Source organism: Octopus sinensis, linkage group LG11, assembly GCF_006345805.1.
Source record: "Octopus sinensis linkage group LG11, ASM634580v1, whole genome shotgun sequence".
NCBI classification, from domain to species: domain Eukaryota; kingdom Metazoa; phylum Mollusca; class Cephalopoda; order Octopoda; family Octopodidae; genus Octopus; species Octopus sinensis.
Window position 1 is genome coordinate 53,270,662 of NC_043007.1, and position 23,276 is coordinate 53,293,937.

The 23,276-nt window shown below is 38.3% G+C and overlaps 1 protein-coding gene across 1 annotated transcript in view; it reads left to right on the forward strand.

The window, feature by feature from the left end:
* The first annotated feature begins 350 nt into the window (after positions 1–350).
* LOC115217637 (dihydroxyacetone phosphate acyltransferase) overlaps positions 351–23,276 on the forward strand; it is a 64,423-nt gene continuing 41,497 nt past the window's right edge. Inside the window, exons 1-6 of the mRNA XM_036506990.1 lie at positions 351–822; positions 6,329–6,528; positions 9,927–10,103; positions 21,459–21,588; positions 22,651–22,655; positions 23,249–23,257. Of these exons, the coding sequence (XP_036362883.1) occupies positions 780–822; positions 6,329–6,528; positions 9,927–10,103; positions 21,459–21,588; positions 22,651–22,655; positions 23,249–23,257 (564 nt within the window). The 5' untranslated portion in view covers positions 351–779. The remainder of the gene's footprint in view (positions 823–6,328; positions 6,529–9,926; positions 10,104–21,458; positions 21,589–22,650; positions 22,656–23,248; positions 23,258–23,276) is intronic.

The following is a 23,276-nucleotide window of genomic DNA, read 5'->3' on the forward strand; positions in this document are numbered from 1 at the left end:
GAGGTGGAGGAATTAAATTAAGTATGTCATCAAGAGTAATGTCTCTTGAACCAACAAAACAACTAAGTTATGCAATAGTTTGTATTGTTTATCCAGGAAAAAGGGCTTTTTCTGCCCCCAGAGGCCCCATTACTTATTATGTGAAAAATTTTAAGAGTCTAAAACCACAAGTTTGGGGAAAATTAGTTCCAAACTTCAGAATTTATGCGGGTTTTCACACGCAGACATCCGCGCGCGTGCGCGCTGCACACACACACACATCCTCAGCTTTATATAGTCACGATAGACATGTTATTTTGTGTATTGCCGTTCCTGTGAATATTGGTTTCATTTTTATTGATGTTGTACTATGTTCCAAAACCGAAAGATCGCGTAACACAAAAATAAAATAAAAAAAAAAAGAAAAGTAAAGAAACTGTTGATTATTTTATGCGTCGATAGTTTTGCAGAGGAGGGGAAAATAGCTTCTATACAAATTTGATTGGACGATTAGTATCGTTGCTTAAGGATCCTTTTTACTGAGGATAATTCTTTTCTCCAACACCGGTCATATTATGCACGGGAAGAAATTGTTAAAATCACCGGTATTTTGAAGACAGGCATTGCTTATATATTTGCTTCTTTTTCGATGTCACTTTAACTTTATCCAAAATCTTATTTTTTCATGGTCTATATTTCTGTATTAGCATTTTTATATTTCACTAAGCAGTCATCACATGAACAAGTTCAACTCTACGCCATGCTAAATATTGACTCTTAGAACAGCTTTTGACTTCAGCATGGATACATTCGAACAGTCGAGAAATTCATGGATTAAAAAAGGTACCATATTCCCTTCTATTATCATTTTCATTATAAGCGATTTTATGACGAGGGAATTTCTTTTGAAGTTACCGAAGCATTGATGTACATGTGTGTGTGTGTGTGTGTGTGCGCGCGCGCGTGTGTGTGTTTGATGGGGTGTGGGAGACAGACAGTATGTTGTGTAAGTGAAGTGCTTCTGTTAGTGTGTGCGAAGAGACAGAGAGAGTAATGTGTGAAAGAGAGAGATAACTGAAATTTTTTACTCGGTGTATGTGTATATGCATGTATGTGTGTATGGCCGATTCAGTGTACACTGAATCGGCCATACATACATATATACACACACACATACATAGATACATACACACACACACATACATGCATACATACATATACACATACACCGATTAAAAAATTTCAGTTATCTCTCTCTTTCACACATTACTCTCTCTGTCTCTTCACACACACTAACAGAAGCACTTCACTAACACAACATACTGTCTGTCTCCCACACCCCATCAAACACACGCGCGCACACACACACACATGTACATCAATGCTTCGGTAACTTCAAAAGAAATTCCCTCGTCATAAAATCGCTTTCTCTTAGTCTCTTTCGCTCTCATTACTTCAAATGTTCCCGCAAGCCCATATGTAAAAAAATAAAAGTTTTTTACGGAAATCATCGACGGAAACGTGCTACTACAAACGAAAGATCGACCAAGATAAATTAGTACTTGTATTATTAAATGTGTTGAAAACTAATCCGTGCTGCTTCACATCTTGACGCCCTCATAAGTTAGATAAAAATATTTATTGCAGTAAATATGTGCAGTAAAATGCTTGTTTGAATGTTTCCTTATCTGCAATGACCCATTGAGAAATTATTTTCTTCCTAATGTGATTTACACAACACATGTTTAACATGTTTAATATATATACTGTAACCTACTCTCCCTAATCGTACAGTTACTTCAGTGTTATCTTGTAACTAAACAGTTTTCATCAGGTTACTATGGTGAACTTTCACTTTAAGGACTTTAAGTGCATGTTTGGAAATGAAAAAAATGAAACCAGGAATATACAAAAATAGGCGTGGCAAAGGAAACCAAAAGTTAATGCTTAAAATAGGTTATTAAACGTCAATTTAATAGTTTTGGGCGATATTTCTGAGAAATGGTGTCAAAACTAAAAGTATTTGGCAATTTCCGTGAAGCTTTTTTATATTTCTTTATTCTTTTTCAGTTGAATAGCGTATGTTTATGTATTTTTTGTGTATTTATGGGCATCCCTACAGTGAAAGAATATCTCACAGATGTGTATTCCGCCGACTTTGTTTCCTCATAACATCCGGAAAAATGGATATATTCTAATGGTGTAGATTCTCATTATATTGGAATTTATTGTGAAACAGTTGTATGGTTTGAACTAAGCTTTATTACCAATTCTTCAACTGATAATGCAGGATTTTCTTCAAGTAATGCCTCAAGGAGCTTATCATCAAACTCAACTGGACGTCCTGTTCAATCTTCATCTTCAAGGCTGAAACGTCCACTTCTGAATTTTGCAAACCACCTTCTGCAGGTTCTTTCATTCAAGCATTCTTTCCCATAAACTGAGTGCATGTTTCGAGTCGCTTTGGCTGCAGAGTTTCCCTTTTTGTACTCATAAAGCATTATGTGTCTTAACTGCTCTTTGACACTCTAAAATACTATTAAATTTCATTCAATTTTAAAAAAGGTAAAATCGAACAGAACTTATGAGATGACCTGATAGATCTGCAATCTGTCATCCATTTTCTTTGAACAATGGCCTTGTCTTGTACCTTACTAAAGCAGACACTTTTGCAAATCTATAGAAAGCTTTGCAGTTTGTCTTCACTAGTATAAGGGGCATACAGTAGTGATGTGTAAATCATAATGTAAAAAAGTACAAAAGTGGTGTATGAACTATATTGTAAAGAAACCAAAGTGGATGTGTGAATGACTGACATGGTGTTTATCAAGTGTTTATATGTGAGAGCCTGTGTGAGGGCAGAGAACAGAGGAGGGCTGAAAATGCAAAGAGAATGTAGATAAGATAAGGTAACAGGTAGACATATGAATGATTCCAGAGATAATTAGGGAATACAGAGTGTTATCCAGTGTGTGGTTTGAAGGATTGTAGAAGGAACCTCGTTTAGGATGTTAATTTTTTCTGCTTAGCAGAGATAGCACTTGTTGCCAGAGCAGTTTCTATAACATACTGTAATAACTATGCTTATTAAACTCTGAATGTATTTCTAGAGTTGTAGTAGATTATTTTGTCTCATCTGAAAGTGTGTGTATGCTGAGTATACCTCAGTTTAAATGTATTCCCAATAAGGTTTATTTATTTTTCTATGCATTAATACCTCATCATAGTACTCCTCTTATATTTTCATCTTTGTTTGTTCGTCAAACTATCCAACCCATGCATGCCACATGGAAAGCAAACGTTAAACAATGATGATGATGATGTAAATAAAAAAGGTTATACTACACACCTTTATGTGTAGTATAACCTTTTTTATTTACATCATCATCATCATTGTTTAACTTTGCTTTCCATGCGGCATGGGTTGGATAGTTTGACTGAGGGTTGGCAAGCTAGTCATGCAGCACTGGCATTGACCACACTCAAATGGTGCTTTTTTATGTGCTAATGGCATGGGACCAGTCAGGTGGCACTGGCATCAACCATGCTCAAATGGTGCTTTTTACGTGCTAATCAGGTGGCATTTTCATCGGCCATGACAACGACTTCACTTGATTCAACAGGTCTTCGCAAGCACAGTTTATTGCCCAATGATTGAAGGGTACTCTTAAATGGGCCAGTTATGCTGCACTGGCATAGGCCACTGTTATGGTCAAACTTGGCTTGCTGGGTTTTCTCAAGCACAGCACGTCTCTAAAGGTCTCAGTCACTTGTCATTGCCTCCTTGAGGCCCAACGTTCAAAGGTCATGCTTCACCACCTCATCTCAGGTTTTCCTGGGTCTACCTTTTCCACAGGTTCCCTCTACTGCTGGGGTGTGACATTTTTTTTCACACAGCTGTCCTCATTTATATGCGACACATGACCATACCAGCACAGTCGTCTCTCTTGCACACTACATTTGATGCTTCTTATGTCCAACTTTTCTCTCAGGGCACTTACACTCTGTCGTATATGCATACTGACATTACACACCCAGCAGAGCATACTAGCTTCATTCCTTGCAAGCTTATGCATGTCTTCAGCAATCATGGCCAATGTTTCACTGCCATGTAGCATGGTTGTTCGCACACATGCGTCATACAGTCTACCTTTTACTCTGAGCGAGAGGCCCTTTGTCACCAGCAGAGGTAAGAGCTCTCTGAACTTTGCCCAGACTATTCTTATTCTTGCTGCTACATTCTCAGAGCATCGACCCCCGCCACTGACTTGGTCATCTAAGTAATGGAAGCTAACAACTGCTTGTACGTTTTCTCCCTGGCATGTGACAGAAGCTGTTTTCTGCACATTTTCAGTGTTTATTGCACCTGAGCATTTACCACACACAAAATCTATCTTCCCAGTTAGCCTCCCTTTGATATTACTGCACCTCTTGTGTGTCCATAGCTTATACTGGGTATATCTTATGGAGTTTCTACCTACACCTTTTCTACAGGTCGAGCAGGGCCATCTATTTGAAGAGATTTGTGATTTGTCTGCCTTCTTACTTATTAAGACTTTGGTTTTTGCTAGATATGGAAGCAAGGTCTAGAATTGTGATTTTCATTAAATGATTCAACAACTTGATAGCTCTGTAATTATTCATATCTAATGCATCATCTTTACTTTTGTAGCAGTTGACTGTGGTGCTGCTACACCAGTCATTGGGTATGACTCCTACATATATCGGCTGGTTAACTATACGAGTGACTAGACAATAGCCAACACTGCCAGATATTTTAGGCATCTCTGTGGTGATTCCTGATGGGCTGGGTCTTTCCCTGTCTTCATTCCTCTTAATTGCTTTATCTACCAAAGTACTGTCAATTCAGATAGCTGGTCCCTCTGTTGGGTCGACATTTGGTAGACTCTCTTTCTCCCATTCATTCTCTTCATTTAGCAACCTTTCATAGTGGTGTCTCCAAGTCTCTCTCTTTGCAGCTTCATTAAATGCAAGTGAGCCATTATCCATGCATACACATTTCTCTCTATGACATCACAATTCTCTCTCACCCACTGTCTTGCAATATGAAACACTTCAAATCTTTGGTTCTCCAGTGCAGAACATTGACAATTTTTTTTTCGTATCTGCTTCCCCTCTGGCTAAGTAAACCTGTCTCCTAGCTTCTCTTTTGGCAATCTGATACAATTCCCTGCTACCACTGTTCTTCCAGTCCTTTCATGCTGTTTCTTTTCCCTAATGGCCATGTCAACTACATTGTTCCACCACCAGGTTACCTTGGGTCAAGAGGGGACTTTGCACCATCCACAAATATCGTCAGTAATCCTCAGCAGGTTGTCCTGCAGAAACCTCCAGTTGTCTTCCACATCATGTGATGCTATATCCCCCTCTTTTTCTTCAAAAGCTTCAAGTAATACATCTCTAAATCTCTGTCCTTTTGCAGGATCCTTAAGCTTCCAGACCCTTCTTCTCCATGCTGGTTGTCTTCTGGGCATCCATTTAGCCCTGATCCTGAAGTCACTAACTACTAAGCTATGTTGTGGGGTGCATTCTTCACCTGGGAAGGTTTTAGCATTCATAAGTAGCCATCTTTCCTGTTTCCTGGCGAGGAGGTAATCGATTTGACTAGTGTGTCCACCAGATCAGTAAGTGAATATGTGACTGGCAGGTTTCCTAAAGTTAGTATTACAAGCCATAAGATCATTTGCATCACAGAACTCCAGCAGCCTGGTTCCCTCCTCTTGTGGGAACCAAAACCATAGCCTCCATGTATGCCATGGAAGCCCCCTCACAAAGAGAAGGTCCCTGTCATTCATTGATGAGGTAGTCTGCAAGAGGGTGTCATAAAATCGGTCTTTCTGTCCATCAGATAATAGTTGCCAATCCATGTTGCAGCAATAATCTAATCTTAAGTATTCTGTCGCAGACTCTGACTACCTTATCAACTTATTTCTCCACAAGAAGTATACCCATGCCCCTGACCCCATCAGTGTTCCCTGCTCAGAAAATCCTATACCTATGTATAGAACTTCCTCTCCACCTTTACTTCTTGGATGCAGCACAAATCTACATGTCTTTGTTGAAGCATCCATCTCTGTATTGGTTATTTTTCATTCTTTAATTGTTTTTATTTTATCTTTATTTTTAACTATTACTTTTATTTATTTGTGCTTTATATGTATGTGTCTATCAATATAAATATATACACAGATATCATCATTAAACGCCTGGTGTTACCTGTCAATGCATGAAGAATGATATTGACTGCATTACCTGAAAACCCATCTAACCCATGCCTACAGATATACATAAAATGATGATAGTTTTCTAAATCATTTCTTTTATTTAGATAATCGTAAACATATATCTGAACGTCACAAGGATATGTATGAGGATATTTTAGATGACAGGCGGTCTTCTAGTGATTTTCGATGGGCCACAAGAACTAGGGAAGACATTCCTGTTTACTGTTTCAATAAATCACGCAGCTCAGCTGATATTAAAAAGGATGTTTTAAAAAGTAAACGAGTTCAGTATATATTGGAAAAGGTATGTTGTTTTGAATTTATATTTTGTTTTATGTATATTGTGACAATATTTCCATATTTTTTCTTCTTTATAACTTCATATTTGCTGTTCAGTATTAGATTAGCCGAAAGAAAATCCAATAGATTTACATAACTTTTCTAACACGAGAATTTTGTTTCAGTCATTAGACTGTGACCGTGTTGGGGTACCACCTTGAAGAATTTTTAGTTGTATGAATTGACCCCTTTTTTTAAGCCTGGTATTTGTTATATTGGTTTCTTTTGCCAAACTGCTAAGTTACAGGGATGTATGAGGTAGTATCAAAAAATTCACAAACTAGTTAGGTTTAATAGAAAATAACTTATTTACCTAAGTTTTAACATCATCTTCTTCAAAATAGTTGCCTTGTGCAGCAATACACTGGTCCCAGTATTCCTGCTACTTTTGGAATCTGGTATGGAAGTCATTTTCTGTAAGTGAGACAAGGACCTTTCGTGATTTGTTCTTGATCTTGATAACGCTGTTAAAAAGTGATCTTTGAGTTGTATTTTCATCTTGGGGAAGAGACGGAAGTCTGCAAGTGCTGAATCTGGTGAATTGGGCGAGTGTGGAAATAATACCATGTTGTTTTTAGTGAGAAACTCATGAGCAATGAGCTTGGTGTCAGGGTATATTGTCATCATGAAGAATCCAATTCTTTGTGCTCCACATATCTGGTTACTTTTGCCAAATGCTCTCCCTTCAGTACTTCAAAATGTTGCAGTAGAACGTTTGATTGACAGTCTAGTCCTGGGTTAGAAATTTCCAATGCACAATACTGTGAATGCCAAAAAAAAAAAACATTGAGTATGCTCTTGATCAAGGTGCAACTCTAACATGCCTTCTTTGGTCGTGGAGATGAATGGTTAGTGAGAGCTGTGCGAGCCATGTACAGAGACGGTGCTAGTAAGGTGAGGGTTGGCAACGAGTACAGTGAAGAATTCCGGGTAGAGGTTGGGGTCCACCAAGGTTCAGTCCTTAGTCCCCTCCTATTTATCATAGTCCTCCAGGCAATAACGGAGGAATTCAAGACAGGATGCCCCTGGGAGCTCCTCTATGCTGATGACCTTGCTCTAATTGCTGAGTCACTATCAGAACTGGAGGAGAAGTTTCAGGTGTGGAAACAAGGATTAGAATCGAAGGGCCTTAGAATCAACCTAGCCAAAACCAAAGTCCTAATAAGTAGGAAGGTGGACCAATCACAAATGACTTCAGGTAGATGGCCCTGCTCGATCTGTAAAAAAAGGTGTAGGTAGAAACTCTATAAGGTGCACCAAGTGTAAGCTATGGACACATAAGAGGTGCAGCAATGTCAAAGGAAGGCTAACTAGGAAAATAGTTTTTGTCTGCGGCAGATGCTCAGGAGCAATAAACACTGGAAATGTGCAGAGACCAACTTCTATCACGTTCCAGGGAGACAAACTAGAAGTAGTTGATAGCTTCCGCTACCTAGGTGACCAAGTCAGTAGCGGGGGTGGGTGTGCTGAAAGTGTAATGGCTAGAGTAAGAATAGCCTGGGCAAAGTTTAGAGAGCTCTTACCCCTGCTGGTGACAAAAGGCAGACTGTATGATGCATGTATACGTACAGCCATGCTACATGGGCCGTGACTGCTGAGGATATGCGTAAGCTCGCAAGAAATGAAGCCAGTATGCTCCGATGGATGTGTAATGTCAGTGTTCATAATCGACAGAGTGTAAGTACCTTGAGAGAAAAGTTGAACCTAAGAAGCATCAGTTGTGGTGTGCAAGAGAGACGGCTGCACTGGTATGGTCATGTGACGAGAATGGCTGAAGATAGTTGTGTGCAAAAGTGCTACACCCTAGCAGTTGAGGGAAGAGGTAGACCCAGGAAAACCTGGGACGAGGTGGTGAAGCACGACCTTTGAACTTTAGGTCTCACCAAGGAAATGACTAGAGACCGAGACCTATGGAAGTATGCTGTGTGTGAGAAGACCTGGCAAGACTAGTGAGGCCATAACCCGTGGCCCCTACCTGGGACATAGTCAGTCCACCTGTGCATACCTTCCTTCTTGTGACACTTGTGAAGACCTGTTGAGGCAAGTGAAAATCGAACCAAATCAAAATAGATGAACATCAATGGAATTTGTATCTTTGTGGGACCAGTGCCGGTGACACATAAGAAAACCATCCGAACGTGGCCGTAGCCAGTACCGCATCGACTGGCCTCCGTGCTGTGAGCACGTAACAAACACCATCCGATCGTGGCCGTTCGCCAGCCTCGTCTGGCACCTGTGTCGGTGGCACATAAAAAACACCATCCAAGCGTGGCCGTTCGCCAGCTTCGTCTGGCACCTGTGTCGGTGGCACATAAAAAACACCATCCGAGCGTGGCTGTCTGCCAGCCTCGTCTGGCACCTGTGTCGGTGGCACATAAAAAACACCATCCGAGCGTGGCCGTTCGCCAGCCTCGTCTGGCACCAGCCTCGTCTGGCACCTGTGTCGGTGGCACATAAAATCAAATTGCATATATCTGTCACGTAAATAAGCTTGAATATTTCACAGAATTGCACTTATGCGCATGTATTAAGTGATAGGTGATATAAAAAACTTAATTCAATTAAAGTAAAATACACTTTTCACTATCTAATTACCACCATCACTACCTCTCTCTCTCCCATCTCTCCCTCTTCTCTCTCACTCTTCTCTTTTCCCCCTCTCTCTTTCTCTCCCCTCTCCACCTTTCTTTAACCTCACCATCAGAACATCACCCCTCTGCTAAAATTATATTTTTAACTCTTCCTCTACCTTCAACTAACTTTTTTAACCACGTAATAAATATTACGCTCCCCCTACCTCATGTCATGGGCGCTTCTCCCTCCCTCTTTTTCTTTCTTCCTCTTTCTGTCTCAGTCTTCGCCTTATCCTCTTTTTCTCTTTCCCTTCAACTAATGTGAAAATGTTACAATTACATTCCCTCTACCTCATGTCATGGACGTTTCTCCCTCCCTCTTTTTAATCATGTGAAATTGTTAATGACAGGCTAAGTAACACAGTGACAAGCAGAATTATTATAAGATGTGCTGATAGAACTTGTATAGTTAGTGCTATTGATATATGACATAACATTTTGAGTTCATATATACTAATATAACCAAGAGTGGTTAGTCAAGCAAAGCTTAATTAAATAGAATAGGCTTACTTGGAAGTTGAAAATTTAATTGAATTGGTCTTTTCAAAGGTTTGCTTTAATTATCATAATCTTGCAGATGAGATGATGCAGAAGCAAATGTAGAAAATATCCAAAATTCTGTTGGTTGATCTATTCTTAATAAGTACAGTGTAAAAATATAAAATGGAAATGTAAAACTTTTGTCAGAAATAAACTTGCTTTTTCTTGTTTTTTTTTTAAATTCTCACAGTTGTCTCAGGAATCTGGAACTTCAGTTGCAGAACTTACAAATCAAGCTGCTGTTATTTTAGATGAAATGGCTCATAACATTAATATGGTTTCTATTCGGAGTTTTGCTTTCTTTCTTGTAAAAGTGTTCAAGCAACTCTTTTCTCATATATATGTTAATGAAGATGGTGTTCAACAGGTAAAAAAAACACATAAAATTTCCACTTGATAAAATCTTTTCTTTGAATTGTTGATTAAATAATTGTAAATGTGTGTTAATTTATATGAGGGTTATATTTCTCACTGATTTGAAGAATTGTAAAGTCACTTGAATATTTCTTATATGAAAAACAAAATGATATTGCCAACAAAAACATCAATTACAGTGTAACCTATATTCAATATAGAATGGTTTTTAGCATTTCCAAAAATGTTTGCATTCTGTCTGTTTTCAGTTTGCAGCCATCTCTTGAAACTAGATATCAAAGATTTGATTTCATTAAGCCAATTTTAGGTGACTCATTCATAACTTTTTCTTGTGTCTCCGACCCTCAGGTCTTGCACTAATCACTGTCTCCAGGCCTTCCTTTCCAAAATATCATCCCTCTGAAATTCTCTTCCTGGGCATATCTTTTCTGCAGGTGTCAACTTACAAAGGCTTGAGAAGTCTAAGAGAACCTGTGAACTCTCTTCTAGACCTTCAAACCTAGCAAGTAAAATAGTTCTATGCCCATTGGCATATGGTGTAGTGGTTAAGAGCACGGGCTACTAACCCCAAGATTCCAAATTCGATTCCAGACAGTGACCTGAATAATAATAATGATAATAATAATAAAGTTTGAGTGCAAGCCTTGTCAGCGGCTGGACGTGTTCCTCGCTGCTCTGACCATTCAGTAGCCGAAAGCCATAGAAACACTAATATGACCCAGTGGGACAACGGGTAAAAAAACTCTCATAGACTGTGAGTATTTAAAATTCCCTTCAAAATAAGTAAAGAAATTTACATATCTACAGTTTTCAAACACACAAACGATCAGCTTTAAAAACTTTAATATCCACAGCTGCTGTGAATACTCATCCTTCCTTCTGTAAACATCCTTTTATTTTTCTTCTTTCTAAAATCATCACAAATTTCTTTGTGTGGACTTAGAAAAGACTATCTTTGGTGAATCTTAAAACTTTCTGTGAAAATTTGACTTTTCTTTCTTTCCTCCCTGTAAGCATCCATTTTATTGCAAAAACACAACTGTTTTCTCTAACTGGACATACAAACAAACATCTCTAGAAAAGTCAACTTCAATCTCTGCAATATTACCTTTATTTTCTCCCTGACTACCCGGAGTGTGCAAACATGCCTTTTATTGCAATAACAGAAATACACGTGGAAAAAATAATAATAATGATACTAATAATAGATTCTCTCTGGTTGAACACGATTTCTCTATTCACAAATAATACAGAACAGAGTAAGTCGGCCCTTCCTTAATTTTTCTTACGGTCAAGGTCACTGTTCGCTGCTAGTAAGTAGTAGTAGACATTTGAACTCTTTAAAAAAATAAGTAAATAAAATAAAATTACATGAGCCACACTTACTGCTGCTGCTGCTACTACTGCTGCTGCAGCTACTACTACTGCTGCTGCTGCTGCTGCCACTACTACTACTGCTACCATTGCTACTACTACTATTGCTGCTGCTGTTGTTGCTTCTGCCATTACTACTGCTATTACCACTGCCGCTGCTACTGCTGATAATGATTTTTCTGCTGATACTACAACTACTGCTGCTGCTAATGATGATAAATGCGGCCCCTGTATGAAGATTAGTAGTTAAAAATAAATAAATAGATATTTTTAAAAAAAATGAAAATTAATAATAATTTAACTTTACTTGAAAAGAAAATTTCAAACAGTACACCGAATCGATTGTCCATTGGTTATTCAGGAAGCTGTCAGCCTGATGGCGAAAAACTTTCAAATGGCAGAATATCTTCCCCGAATACGAACCGGGAAAGTCACTTAAACAGGATTTGTCCCAAATTAAGCCCCCAAAGTTCACCACCACAATGACCAGAAAATCAAAAATGTAAAAGGACTAAATGGAACTAAATGCTTATTACTTTGAATTAAGTAGGCCAACACAAGAGAAACACACTGCAAACTCCTACAGAGTTTGGAGGAGCTGGAATTCCGCTAGCAGACCAAACCTGGATGAAAACAGATTAGCAAATGTTAGAAGAGATATCTTCAGAAATACCAGACTCACAGAAGCAGAATTAACCTCTATTAAAAAAGTGGTAGAGAATGACCTAAATATAAGTCAGGAGGGAATTAACAAAGCAGAGGAGAGGAATGTTGGACCATAAGCATTGACTGAAAGGCGACCATCTGCCGAAAACACTCAAGAACCTGAAGAAAAAGGAAAATATAATGACCCTAGAAAAAACAACCAGGAAAATGATGTCAAAACAGAATTTGAAGACCACATATTTGCTGAACAACACAGAAAATCTATCATTGAAATGAAGCAGGAAGTTCTGAATGAGCTTGTAGTTGTAGAGCATACAACTATGTATGATAGGGAACCACTCCATAAACTCTCAAATGCACATCAACATAAAACACAAATAAAAATTGGCAACTGCATTACACAAGAAATCATACAACAACTAAAACCTGATCTTAATAAGTTAAATGAAATTATTTACTCTGTTGCTAAGGTAATCAAAAGATGCTGTTTAACACCCAAAAAGCCAACAGTACCAAACTCGAAAAGAAAATCAAACTAGAGGAGTAGAATTGAAACTGAAATTGAATCATTGTAAAGGGAGATATCGATATTAACTGAGCTAATCTCTTGAAATGGTGTAAGATCAAGAAAAGGCAGGAAGATTGTGAGAAAATATGGACTCTCAACAAAAAGCTCAGGGAATACGCAGATCTGAAAAAAGAATCAAATTCTACAAACAAAGTAAGATGTTCAAATCAAATGTCAAATCATTTTACAGGGAAATGGAAAGAAAAAAATAACCATTGAAAATCCACTTCTAATGGAAGAAGTTAAAAACTTTTGCAAAGAGATCTGGAGTGATGAGAAACCATACAATGAAGATGCAGACTGGATCAAACGCACCGAAGATGCCTACAAAAATCTACAAGAACAGGTATGGGAAGACATCTCAATCACCGAGGGCACTAATGAAGACTCATAAGTGGAAATCCCCTGGTATTGATAGAGTACCAAATTTCTGGCTCTCATCACTCTCGTCTGCACACAAAATGTTAGTAATACTATTTTTCTGAAGGACCCAGAAAAACTCCCTATTGGATAGCAAATGGTATTACTTACCTCCTCCCCAAAAATAATGAAACCAAAGACCCAAAAAAACTACTAGCCTATAACATGTTTGTCTACTACCTATAAGATTTTGACATCTATTCTAGTGGAGAAAGCATACGTTTATAGAAGAGAATAACCTCTTTCCCACTGAACAAAAAGGATGCCGACGAGGCTCATACGGATGCAAGGATCAGCTCCTAATTAATCGTATGATCCTTGAGAACTGCCATAACAAGCACAGAAATCTCAGCTCTTCATGGATTGATTACAAAAAAGCCTTTGACAGCATACCACGTTTGTGGATTCTGAAATCGCTGGACATTTTCAAAATTTCTCCTATGATTACAGATTTTTTGAAGTATAATATATCACTATGGAACACGAAGCTCCAATTATATCATTCTAATGGAGTATCGCGCTCAAACAATATAAGCATAAACTGTGGCATTTTCCAAGGTGACTCACTTTCACCACTAATTTTCTGCATAGCACTAATACCACTCTCAAGTGAACTAAATAGAACAGAGTATGGCTACAAAATTGACAACAGGAAAATAAGCCATCTATTTTATATGGATGATTTAAAACTATATGGCAAAGATGATGAAGAGCTTGAAGGACTATTACATACTGTGAAAGAGAGCAAAAAATTTGCTACTGATATCTTAGATATCTACCAGATTGATCAGGTTGAAGGAAATGCGACAACTGCTTCTGCAAAGAAAATAAAATTACTTGCAAAGACAAAAGCACATGAAAAATTAGCAAGCAGATGGGAACAGAAACCTCTGCATGGCAAGTATGTGGCCCGTAGCAAACAAGCTGATATCAACCAGAAACACACGCACCAATGGTTATGAAGCTCAGGGCTAAAAGTGGAGAGTGAAGGTTTCATATTAGCTGCTCAAGACCAAGGCTTATTAACCCAGAACTACCAAGCCAATGTGATAAAAAATGGAGCTGACCCAAAATGCCGATTCTCTAACGATGAGATTGAAACTATAGACCACCTAATCTCAGTATGTAGAGTCTTAGCACCTGTAGAATATAAAGCAAGACATGACAGAGTCGGCCAATATTTACACTGGACAATATGTCGGCATTATAAAATCAAAACCGCTGACAAATGGTAAAAACACCATCTTGAAGCTGTGACTGAGGGAGAAAATGTGTTGATTCTATGGGACTTCCCTGTACATACTGACAAAACTATAATAGGTAATAAACCAGATATTATTATAAAAGATCAGACAAAAAGAATGTGTTTATTAATTGACATGAGTATTCCTTGCGATCACAATATAGCGGCGAAAGAATTTGACAAGATCAGTAAATATAAAGACTTGCTAATAGAAATTGAAAAAATGTGGCATCTCAAGGTGTCTACAGTACCAGTGATTGTAGGAGCTCTAGGAATGATAAAAAAAAGGTACTGAAACCTATTTGAAAATGATACCAGGCTTACCATCCCTACAGGAAGTGCAAAAAAATTGTCTTAACTGGAACGGCTCATGTACTGAGAAGAGCATTATTGCTGTGAAAACAACATCCATTCATGAATTTATTTATTAATTTTTTTAAATACATATTTTACCTGTGAATTTGCATGTGTAATGCATACAATGAGCTTCTCTGCCCTAGGTGTACGGAAAACACTTGGCGAGAAACGGAAGAAAATTTGAAGAAAGAAGGAAAAAAATAATAAATAATAAGTGGGTAGCGATTTCTTCACTACTTCAGGGAGCGACAACCCTGCCTGACATGAGTCCTGGGCTCAGCTGGCTCCAGCTGACAGTACCCGGTATGGGCCCCTATCCAGGGTTACGGAAAGGAGACAACCTTCAGAGAAATCCAGAGTGGAGCCCCGAGGTAGTTTAGTGTTCGACTCGACACTCTTCCAGCAGCTCTTGCATCCAAGCTGGTATCTTCAGAGTTGAAGACACAAGAAAGACGGCCATCATTGACCGTGAACTAAAGAGGCTTAACATAGACATTGCTGGACTGCAGGAGACAAGACTCCCCTCAAATGGCAAAGTCAAAGAACAGGATTTCATCTTCTTTTGGCAGGGAAGCGATCCAGAAGAGCCTCGTCAGCATGGTGTTGGTTTTGCAGTGAGAAACTCATTACTCTCCTCAATAGAACCACCATCAGGAGGCACTGAGTGTATCCTCTCACTGCGCTTCTCGACCTCTTCTGGCCCAGTACATCTACTGAGGATCTATGCTCCCACACTCTACAGCTCAGAGGAGACCAAGGACCAGTTCTACAAAGATCTCGACTGTCATTAGAAATATACCAACCAATGAAAACATCTACCTTCTAGGAGATTTTAACGCTCATATGGGATCTGATCATGATTCGTGGCTCATTTATGTTGGACACTTTGGTATTGGCAACATGAATGACAATGGTCAGAGACTACTTGAATTTTGCACATACCATAACCTGTGCATCACCAACACATTCTTTGCCAACAAGCCATCCCACAAGGCATCTTGGAGACATCCAAGATCTCACCACTGGCATCAGTTGGATCTCATCATTACATGAAGATCCTTTCTGAATTCTGTTCAACTGACCTGTAGTTACCACAGCATGGATTGTGACACAGATCATTCACTAATAAGAAGCAGGGTGAGGATTCTGCCTTAAAAAGTCCATGGGCCATCCATGCATTAACACTGCCAGAATCTCGGACCCTATACTGCAAAAATGTTTTGCTGTTTCTATCAAGGTTGCCCTTAGTAGCTGCCCAACCTCCTCTGCTGAAAGTAGGTGGAATTATATCAGGGAAGCTTTGTATACCACATCAATAGATACTTTCGGCATGAGAGAAAGGCAAAACCCAGATTGGTTCAGTGCTGGGCTCTCAGAGCTGGAACCAGTTATTGAAGCAAAGCATGCAGCTCTGATGCAATACAAGAGTGATTCTAATACAAAGTCACTTGAAGAACTCAGAAAGGCAAGAAATAAAACCCAACTGACTGCCAGACACTGTGCAAATAGGTATTGGCAGGAAATCTGTCAGAGTATCCAGTCAGTTGCTGACAGTGGCGACACCTGTGGGATGTATGCCAGTTTGAAGAAGGCCCTTGGTCTATCCGCAACCAAGTCAGCTCCTCTGAAATCAACTACTGGAGATCTCATCAAGGACCAAAGCAAGCAAATGGATAGATGGGTAGAGTACTACCAGGATCTCTACTCACGGGAGACCACGGTAGATGAGGCTGCAATCGAGGGTGTCAAGATCTTGCCAGTCATGTGCGAACTTGACAGTCTGCCATCTATAGCAGAGCTCACCAAGGCTATTGACTCCCTAACCTGTAACAAGGCTCCAGGAAAAGACGGCATCCCCTCAGAGATCATCAAAGCCAGCAAAAACACTGTCCTGCTTCGGCACCTTCATAAGCTTCTGTGTCAGTGCTGGGAAGAGGGTACAGTCCCTCAGGATATGCGGGATGCTAACATCATTACACTTTACAAAAACAAAGGTGACCGTGGTGGTTGTAACAATTACCGTGGAATATCTCTTCTAAGCACTGTTGGAAAGACCTTTGCTCACGTTATCCTGTCCAGGCTACAACTGCTTGCTTCTTGAATATATCTGGAATCACAGTGCGGCTTTAGAAGAAGCAGATCAACTATTGACATGATATTCTCCATACACCAACTTCAGGAGAAGTCCAGAGAGCAGAAAATGCCATTATATATGGCCTTCATTGATCTGACAACGGCCTTTGACTTGGTAAGTAGAAAAGGCCTCTTCATCCAGCTCCAAAAAAATCAGATGTCCACCAAAGCTGCTGAGGATCATCATATCTTTTCATGATAATATGCAAGGCACCGTACAGCACAATGGTTCGACATCAGTCGCCTTCCAAATAAAAAATGGGGTAAAGTAAGGTTGTGTCCTTGCTCCTACATTATTTGGCATCTTCTTCTCGCTACTGCTGTCACATGCCTTTGAGACATCAGATGATGGAGTGTTTCTGCACAGTAGAAGTGACGGGAAACTGTTCAATCTCTTGTGTCTGTGTGCCAAGACCAAAATCAGAAGCGTCCTGATCAAGGAGATGCTATTTGCTGATGATGCCACTCTGGTATCACACACAGAAGAAGCCCTGCAAAGGCTCATCAACTGTTTTGAGCAATCATGTAGCGACTTGGGCTTAGTTATCAGCCTCAGTAAGACCAACATCATGGGTCAGGCTACATCGGACATCCCAAACACATATTGGAGACCACAGATTACAGGAGGTGAAGTTTACCTATCTTGGCTCTACCATCACCTACAACCTATCCCTTGATGCCGAGCTCAATATACGCATTGGCAAGGCAGCTGCTGTGATGGCCCAACTCTCCAAACGGGCATGGGACATCAATAAGCTGACCAAGACCACAAAAATGAAGATTTACCAGGCATGTGTACTTAGCACTCAACTGCATGGAAGTGAGACTTGGACGCCATACACATGCCAAGAGCGTCACCTAAATATCTTTCACCTCCGGAAAATCCTTGGCATCAAATGGCAGAATCATGTCCCCAACAAAGATGTCCTCAAGCAGGAATACCAAGCATGTTTGCACTCCTCACACAAAGACGTATGAGATGGCTTGGACATGTTAGCCATATGGAAGATGGCAGAATCCCCAAGGACATACTCTACGGAGAGCTTGCTAGGGGCAGTAGGTCTGTAGGAAGACCGTTCTTACAATACAAGGATGTTTGCAAAAGGGACATGAAAGCCTGCGACATCAATATTAACAACTGTGAAGCAGTTGCCAGCAACCGTGGAGATTGGCAATGTACCGTAAAAGAGGGAACACAAAGGAGTGACAGAAGGAGAAAGAAGAAATGGAAAGACAAGAAAAACCGTCGAGAAACTATGACATTACAACCAACCAGGCAAAGTCTTCGCTACATTTGCTGCACCTGCCAGAGGGAGTGTTTGTTCAGGATAGGACTACACAGCCACTGCAGGAGATGTATTAGAACATGAAATGTAAAAGCCAGTCTAGATTATTTTTATGCGCAACTCCATTGTCTCCCAAGACAAAAAGGATGCCAAACAACAACAACAACAATAATAATAATAATACTGCCCTGCTGCAGTACCAGGCAGTAGCTCTCATGGCTTCTGATCTTAGCTGATTGGAAGTGTTATCATGTACATTGTTTTGTCTTGGTATAAAAGATGGGCTACAGCAAATATTCTGCTCAATACCACAGATTTGCTTGTCAGTTGTTTGACCATAACCAGTTGAGCATGTCCCTTAGTGGCTAACAATATGTGCATCTCTGATCACGAGCAGAAGTAGTGGGGGAGCATCATAGCCATGTGTTGAGAGGGATTCTTTGGGGTTTGACTAATTCACCTCTGGAAACATGGGTGTTTCGTTCAACATCCTTAAACAACCCTTATTCAGGGACCTTTTGAGCGGGATGGGTTACTCAACCAGAAGTAAGTTCTAACTGGGCCCCCACCTGCAAGGTCATGTGTTGTTTATCTTGATATGAGATCACCATGTCGTGCACGTATGGTTGTGATGCATGTGCCTAGTGTACCCTTATCAGACGGGTAGTCATGATGGGTATACTGGGCTTCGTATATTTTACCCCAGTGTCACTTTGATGGCATGCACTGCTCCCTCACTCAATAATAATAATAATAAAGGCTAAATCTAAGATTTTTAAGGTCAGAAAGAACACCTGTATTTTATGGTCTCCCTAAAATACACAAAAAGTTCGAAAGATTTCCTCCAATGCGCCCAATTTGCAGCGGATATGAATGTTGCATGGCCAAAATTTCAGAGTGGCTGGATGGCTTTCTGCTCCCCATTGCAAAATGATCAAGTTCCTATATTTGGGATACTTTTGATTTTGTATCTAAAACCAACAACAACTTTTTTAAGCACTGAGGCCCTATTGAGAACTGTTTTTTGGCAACCATGGATGTTTATTACTTACATCCCAATATCGACCACAATGAAGGGGTAGAAGCATGTATGGATGCCTTCGAAAAGTGGTCAAACGAAAGTATTCCATCAAATTTTCTCTGTAGATTATTGAGGTTTGTGTTTGAAAGTAACACAATGAAGTTTAGACAAAGATTTTACCACCAGATGAAGAGTTGCGCCATGGGTACACCCATGGCAGTTAATTTCGCTAATGTTTTCATGACAAAATTCGAGACACAGTTACTGAAGACATTCAAATCCCTTCGTGGTCATGAACCAATACTCTGGTTACGGTTCATTGACAACATATTCTTTGTCTGGGAAGGATCACAGGATAGTTTAATGGACTTTTTGCATTTCTGTGACTGTTATGCTAGAAACTATGGCTTGAAGTCCAACATAAAATTTACATCTAGTTATTCAAAAACTAGCATTGAATTTTTGGACAAAAGTCAAGTTTTCTGGAGGCAGAATAGTGACAGAGTTATTTTGCAAGCCCACGTCATCCCACATTTATCTCCACCGCCGCTCCGATCATCCACGTCATCTTATTCGGTCAAATCCGAAATCCCAATTTTTGAGGATAAAACGGATTTGTACTGATATAGGGGATTACTGGAAACATGCAAATGCTTTTGTATGCCATTATGTTGAACGTGGTTACAGTGAATCACTATTAAAGGAAATAGCAAATGAAATAGCTAAGATTAGCAAAGATAGTCAAGCCTACACGCATAATTTTTGCAAACACAATTCAATGGATGACAGAATTCCTTTTGTGATTAACTGGCACCAAAATTTCACTGGCATTTCAAGTGTTGCATGAAAGTTACCAGCATGTGGTAAAAAATTATTCTCATTTCAAACAGATATTTCCTCAGCCACCTATTGTCACCTTTAGACGGAATAAGAATATAAAGAGAATTATTGACCTCTATATCTGACTCCAAGAAAATTAATATTAGAGTATCTGCACACTGTACCTTAAAGAACAGCCGCAAGAGAGGTAGGCCCTGTTCATTATGCAACAACATAAAGTGAATTCCATCAGAAATCAATAGAAATGATTTATACAGAAGGTGGAACATGTAAAGATTTCCATTTGGTGTACGTTGCAGAATGCACGAAACACAATTTATGTTGGTTGTACAACAGAACAATTAAACAAAAAGTTTAATGGGCACAGATTCGACATCAGGCACAATAATAGTAGTTCGATAGAACTTGCTGAACATCTTGTTTCAAGCAGCTGCAATTTTGAAGAAGACTTGAAAGTGCATATTTTCAGAAAATATTCTGAATCTGCTTCATTTTCACTTCTCAGAATGTATGAGGAGAAATATGTTAGCGGGTTATTAACATCACGCCCTGGAGGAATGAATAAGATGACAGGAGAATATCATCAAATTTATACAAAACTGTTTGATTAAATATTCTCCTTTATCTCTTTTTCTTTTCTTTTTTCTGTCTTCTTTTCTGTTTTTTCTTTTTCTTTTCACCTGTTATAAAATTGTAACTTAAAAACTGATGATGTCATTCCATCAACGTATGGACACTGGTTGCTCTCGTTCATACTTTACATTTAAATTTCTGTAATTTTGAATTTTTATCACTTATTTTGAACTTGACAAAAACTGACGTACTGTTGAAATATCGTTTAACTGATAAAATAGCTTACAATCGAATAACACTCTTGGTCTTGATTGTTTACCTTTGTGAAGAGTTGCGTCAATCCTTTTTAAAATATAATAATAATAATAACAGCGTAAAATATCTTAGGAATGAGAACCCAGGTTTGAAATTTCCTCAAGACACCTGATGAAGGCTGGAGGGTATATCAGCCGAAACGTTGTGTTAACAACAAACAAGATGAGGACAAATATCTGTCAGATATAAATAATGTAAATAATCTAGCAAGTAAAAGTTAAAAAAAAAAACATTCCTTACACTTTTACATTAAATTCATTGGCTGCAACTGGAAATATTTACTAATATCAATATTTCCTTTATAAAGCATAAATTTCTTACCAGAAGATCTGTTTAGAATTACTCATGATTCCTAAGTGCATAAATAATCTTATTTAACATTTAATTGAATGTTGACTGAATAATTTTAAATCTTTGGATTTTTAAAGGGTGTTAAAAAGCGTTATTATCAAATTTTAACTTTCTCATTGCGTTTAATTATGAATAACCTTATTTAATTTTCAGTTGTTCCAACTTTTGAGAAACTCAAATAGATTTCATTTTATTGTTAGGTACGAAACCAGCTGAAAGAATACCCTGTACTGTTGATGCCCAGCCACAGAAGTTATATAGATTTCTTACTATTATCTTTTATTTTTTTCCACTATGATTTACCACTGCCTGCTATTGCAGCAGCTATGGGTGAGTCAAATTTTTCTCATAACACATGTTGGTTGAATATTTGGATTATTTTTGTTGTATGTAGATGGTGAAGGTGTAGCAGCTATAATTTTATTCAATTTTAAGAACATGCAGGCTTGAGTTAAGAAGCTTACATAATCTGGAAGGAAGTGATACGGAAACGAATGAAGTACAGGACTACAGTGAATGATGGATTAGAAACACAGTCACAACAGTCTTTGCTGCATCAGAAGTTTAGTATGTAGTCATCAAGCAAAAGCCTTTTCATTACTCAATCTGAGCTGATTGTTACAGGATTGTTTGTGAGAATTCTAAGTTTGTGTGTGTTATCTGGTTTCACTTTCTTGGTTGTAGACCCAGATTGTGATGGCAAATATAGAATTTTCTTACTTTGGTCAGATCTTGGTTCTGCTGGTGATGGCATAAGTGTTTCCTGTTGTATACCTTGACAGTATTGCATCCAGTCAGAACTTTTTGGTCAAACAGGAGTGTCCAAGTACCTTTTCTGATGGTGAATCTGGGGGATAGTAAGTCATATCATGAGTTGAAACTAGTGATGTGGCTATTGTTAAACTGTATCTGTGATAAATTGGATGAGATAGTTTCCAATAGTTTGACCTTCTCTAGGTGAATTAGATGATTTTGATGTAAAAATGTTGAACTAAGGTTGGTTAAGAACAATGGCAGATTGGATTTGAATTTAGAGGCTCTATGAGAAGTAAATGTTGTCATTGGTTGAAAGACTTCTGATTGAACAAAAAAGCCACCTATTTCTGGTCAGTTAGAATGGTAGTTGAGGGTATGGCAGTTATAAAATATTACCTGCATCAGCAGCATTCCAATATTGTGCAGCTTCTTTTTTATGCCTGATTGGTTTCTCTTGACTTTTTGAAATGTTCAGCTATAGAATGCCACTGACCTTCCATCCTGAAATAAGACCATGTCCAACACTGTTAGAAGCATCTGTCTCTATAAAGTCTGGAGCTGTAGATTTTACAAACTCTCATTTAAGTTTTGATATGACATCTTTAGCCGCCAGAGTTAAACCGTTGCTTGTAATAGATTTTTGAGCATTCGTTAAATGTATGGTTAGATCTAAACAATTCACAATCCACTGTGTAATACACAGAGATATATCACATCTACATTTGAGCCATTTAGTATCTGTTTTAACACCCAGTCATAGTGTTGCAGGAGCTGTGTTAGGTAGCTTCTACCTGGTCGAAATCCATGCTGGGTGTCAATCAGCAAGTCATATTCTTCAAGGAACATGATTAGTTTCTTGCGGACTATTCTTTCCATGACTTTGCTGATGTGTGAGTTCTGAGAGATAGGCCTATAATTTCTATAATATATACACATTATCAATATAAATAATATATATTATATATAAAATATATATATAATTATATATATAAGATATATCTATATATATATATATATATATATATATATTATATATATTATATATATATATATCTATATAATATATATATATATATAATATATATATATACATATTATATATATATACATATATATAGATATATATATATATATATATCCATATATATATTTATACTATATCTATCTCTACATATTATATATATATATATATATAGCTAGTATATATATATAATACATATTACTAGTATAATATACACTATTATATATATACACCATAATAT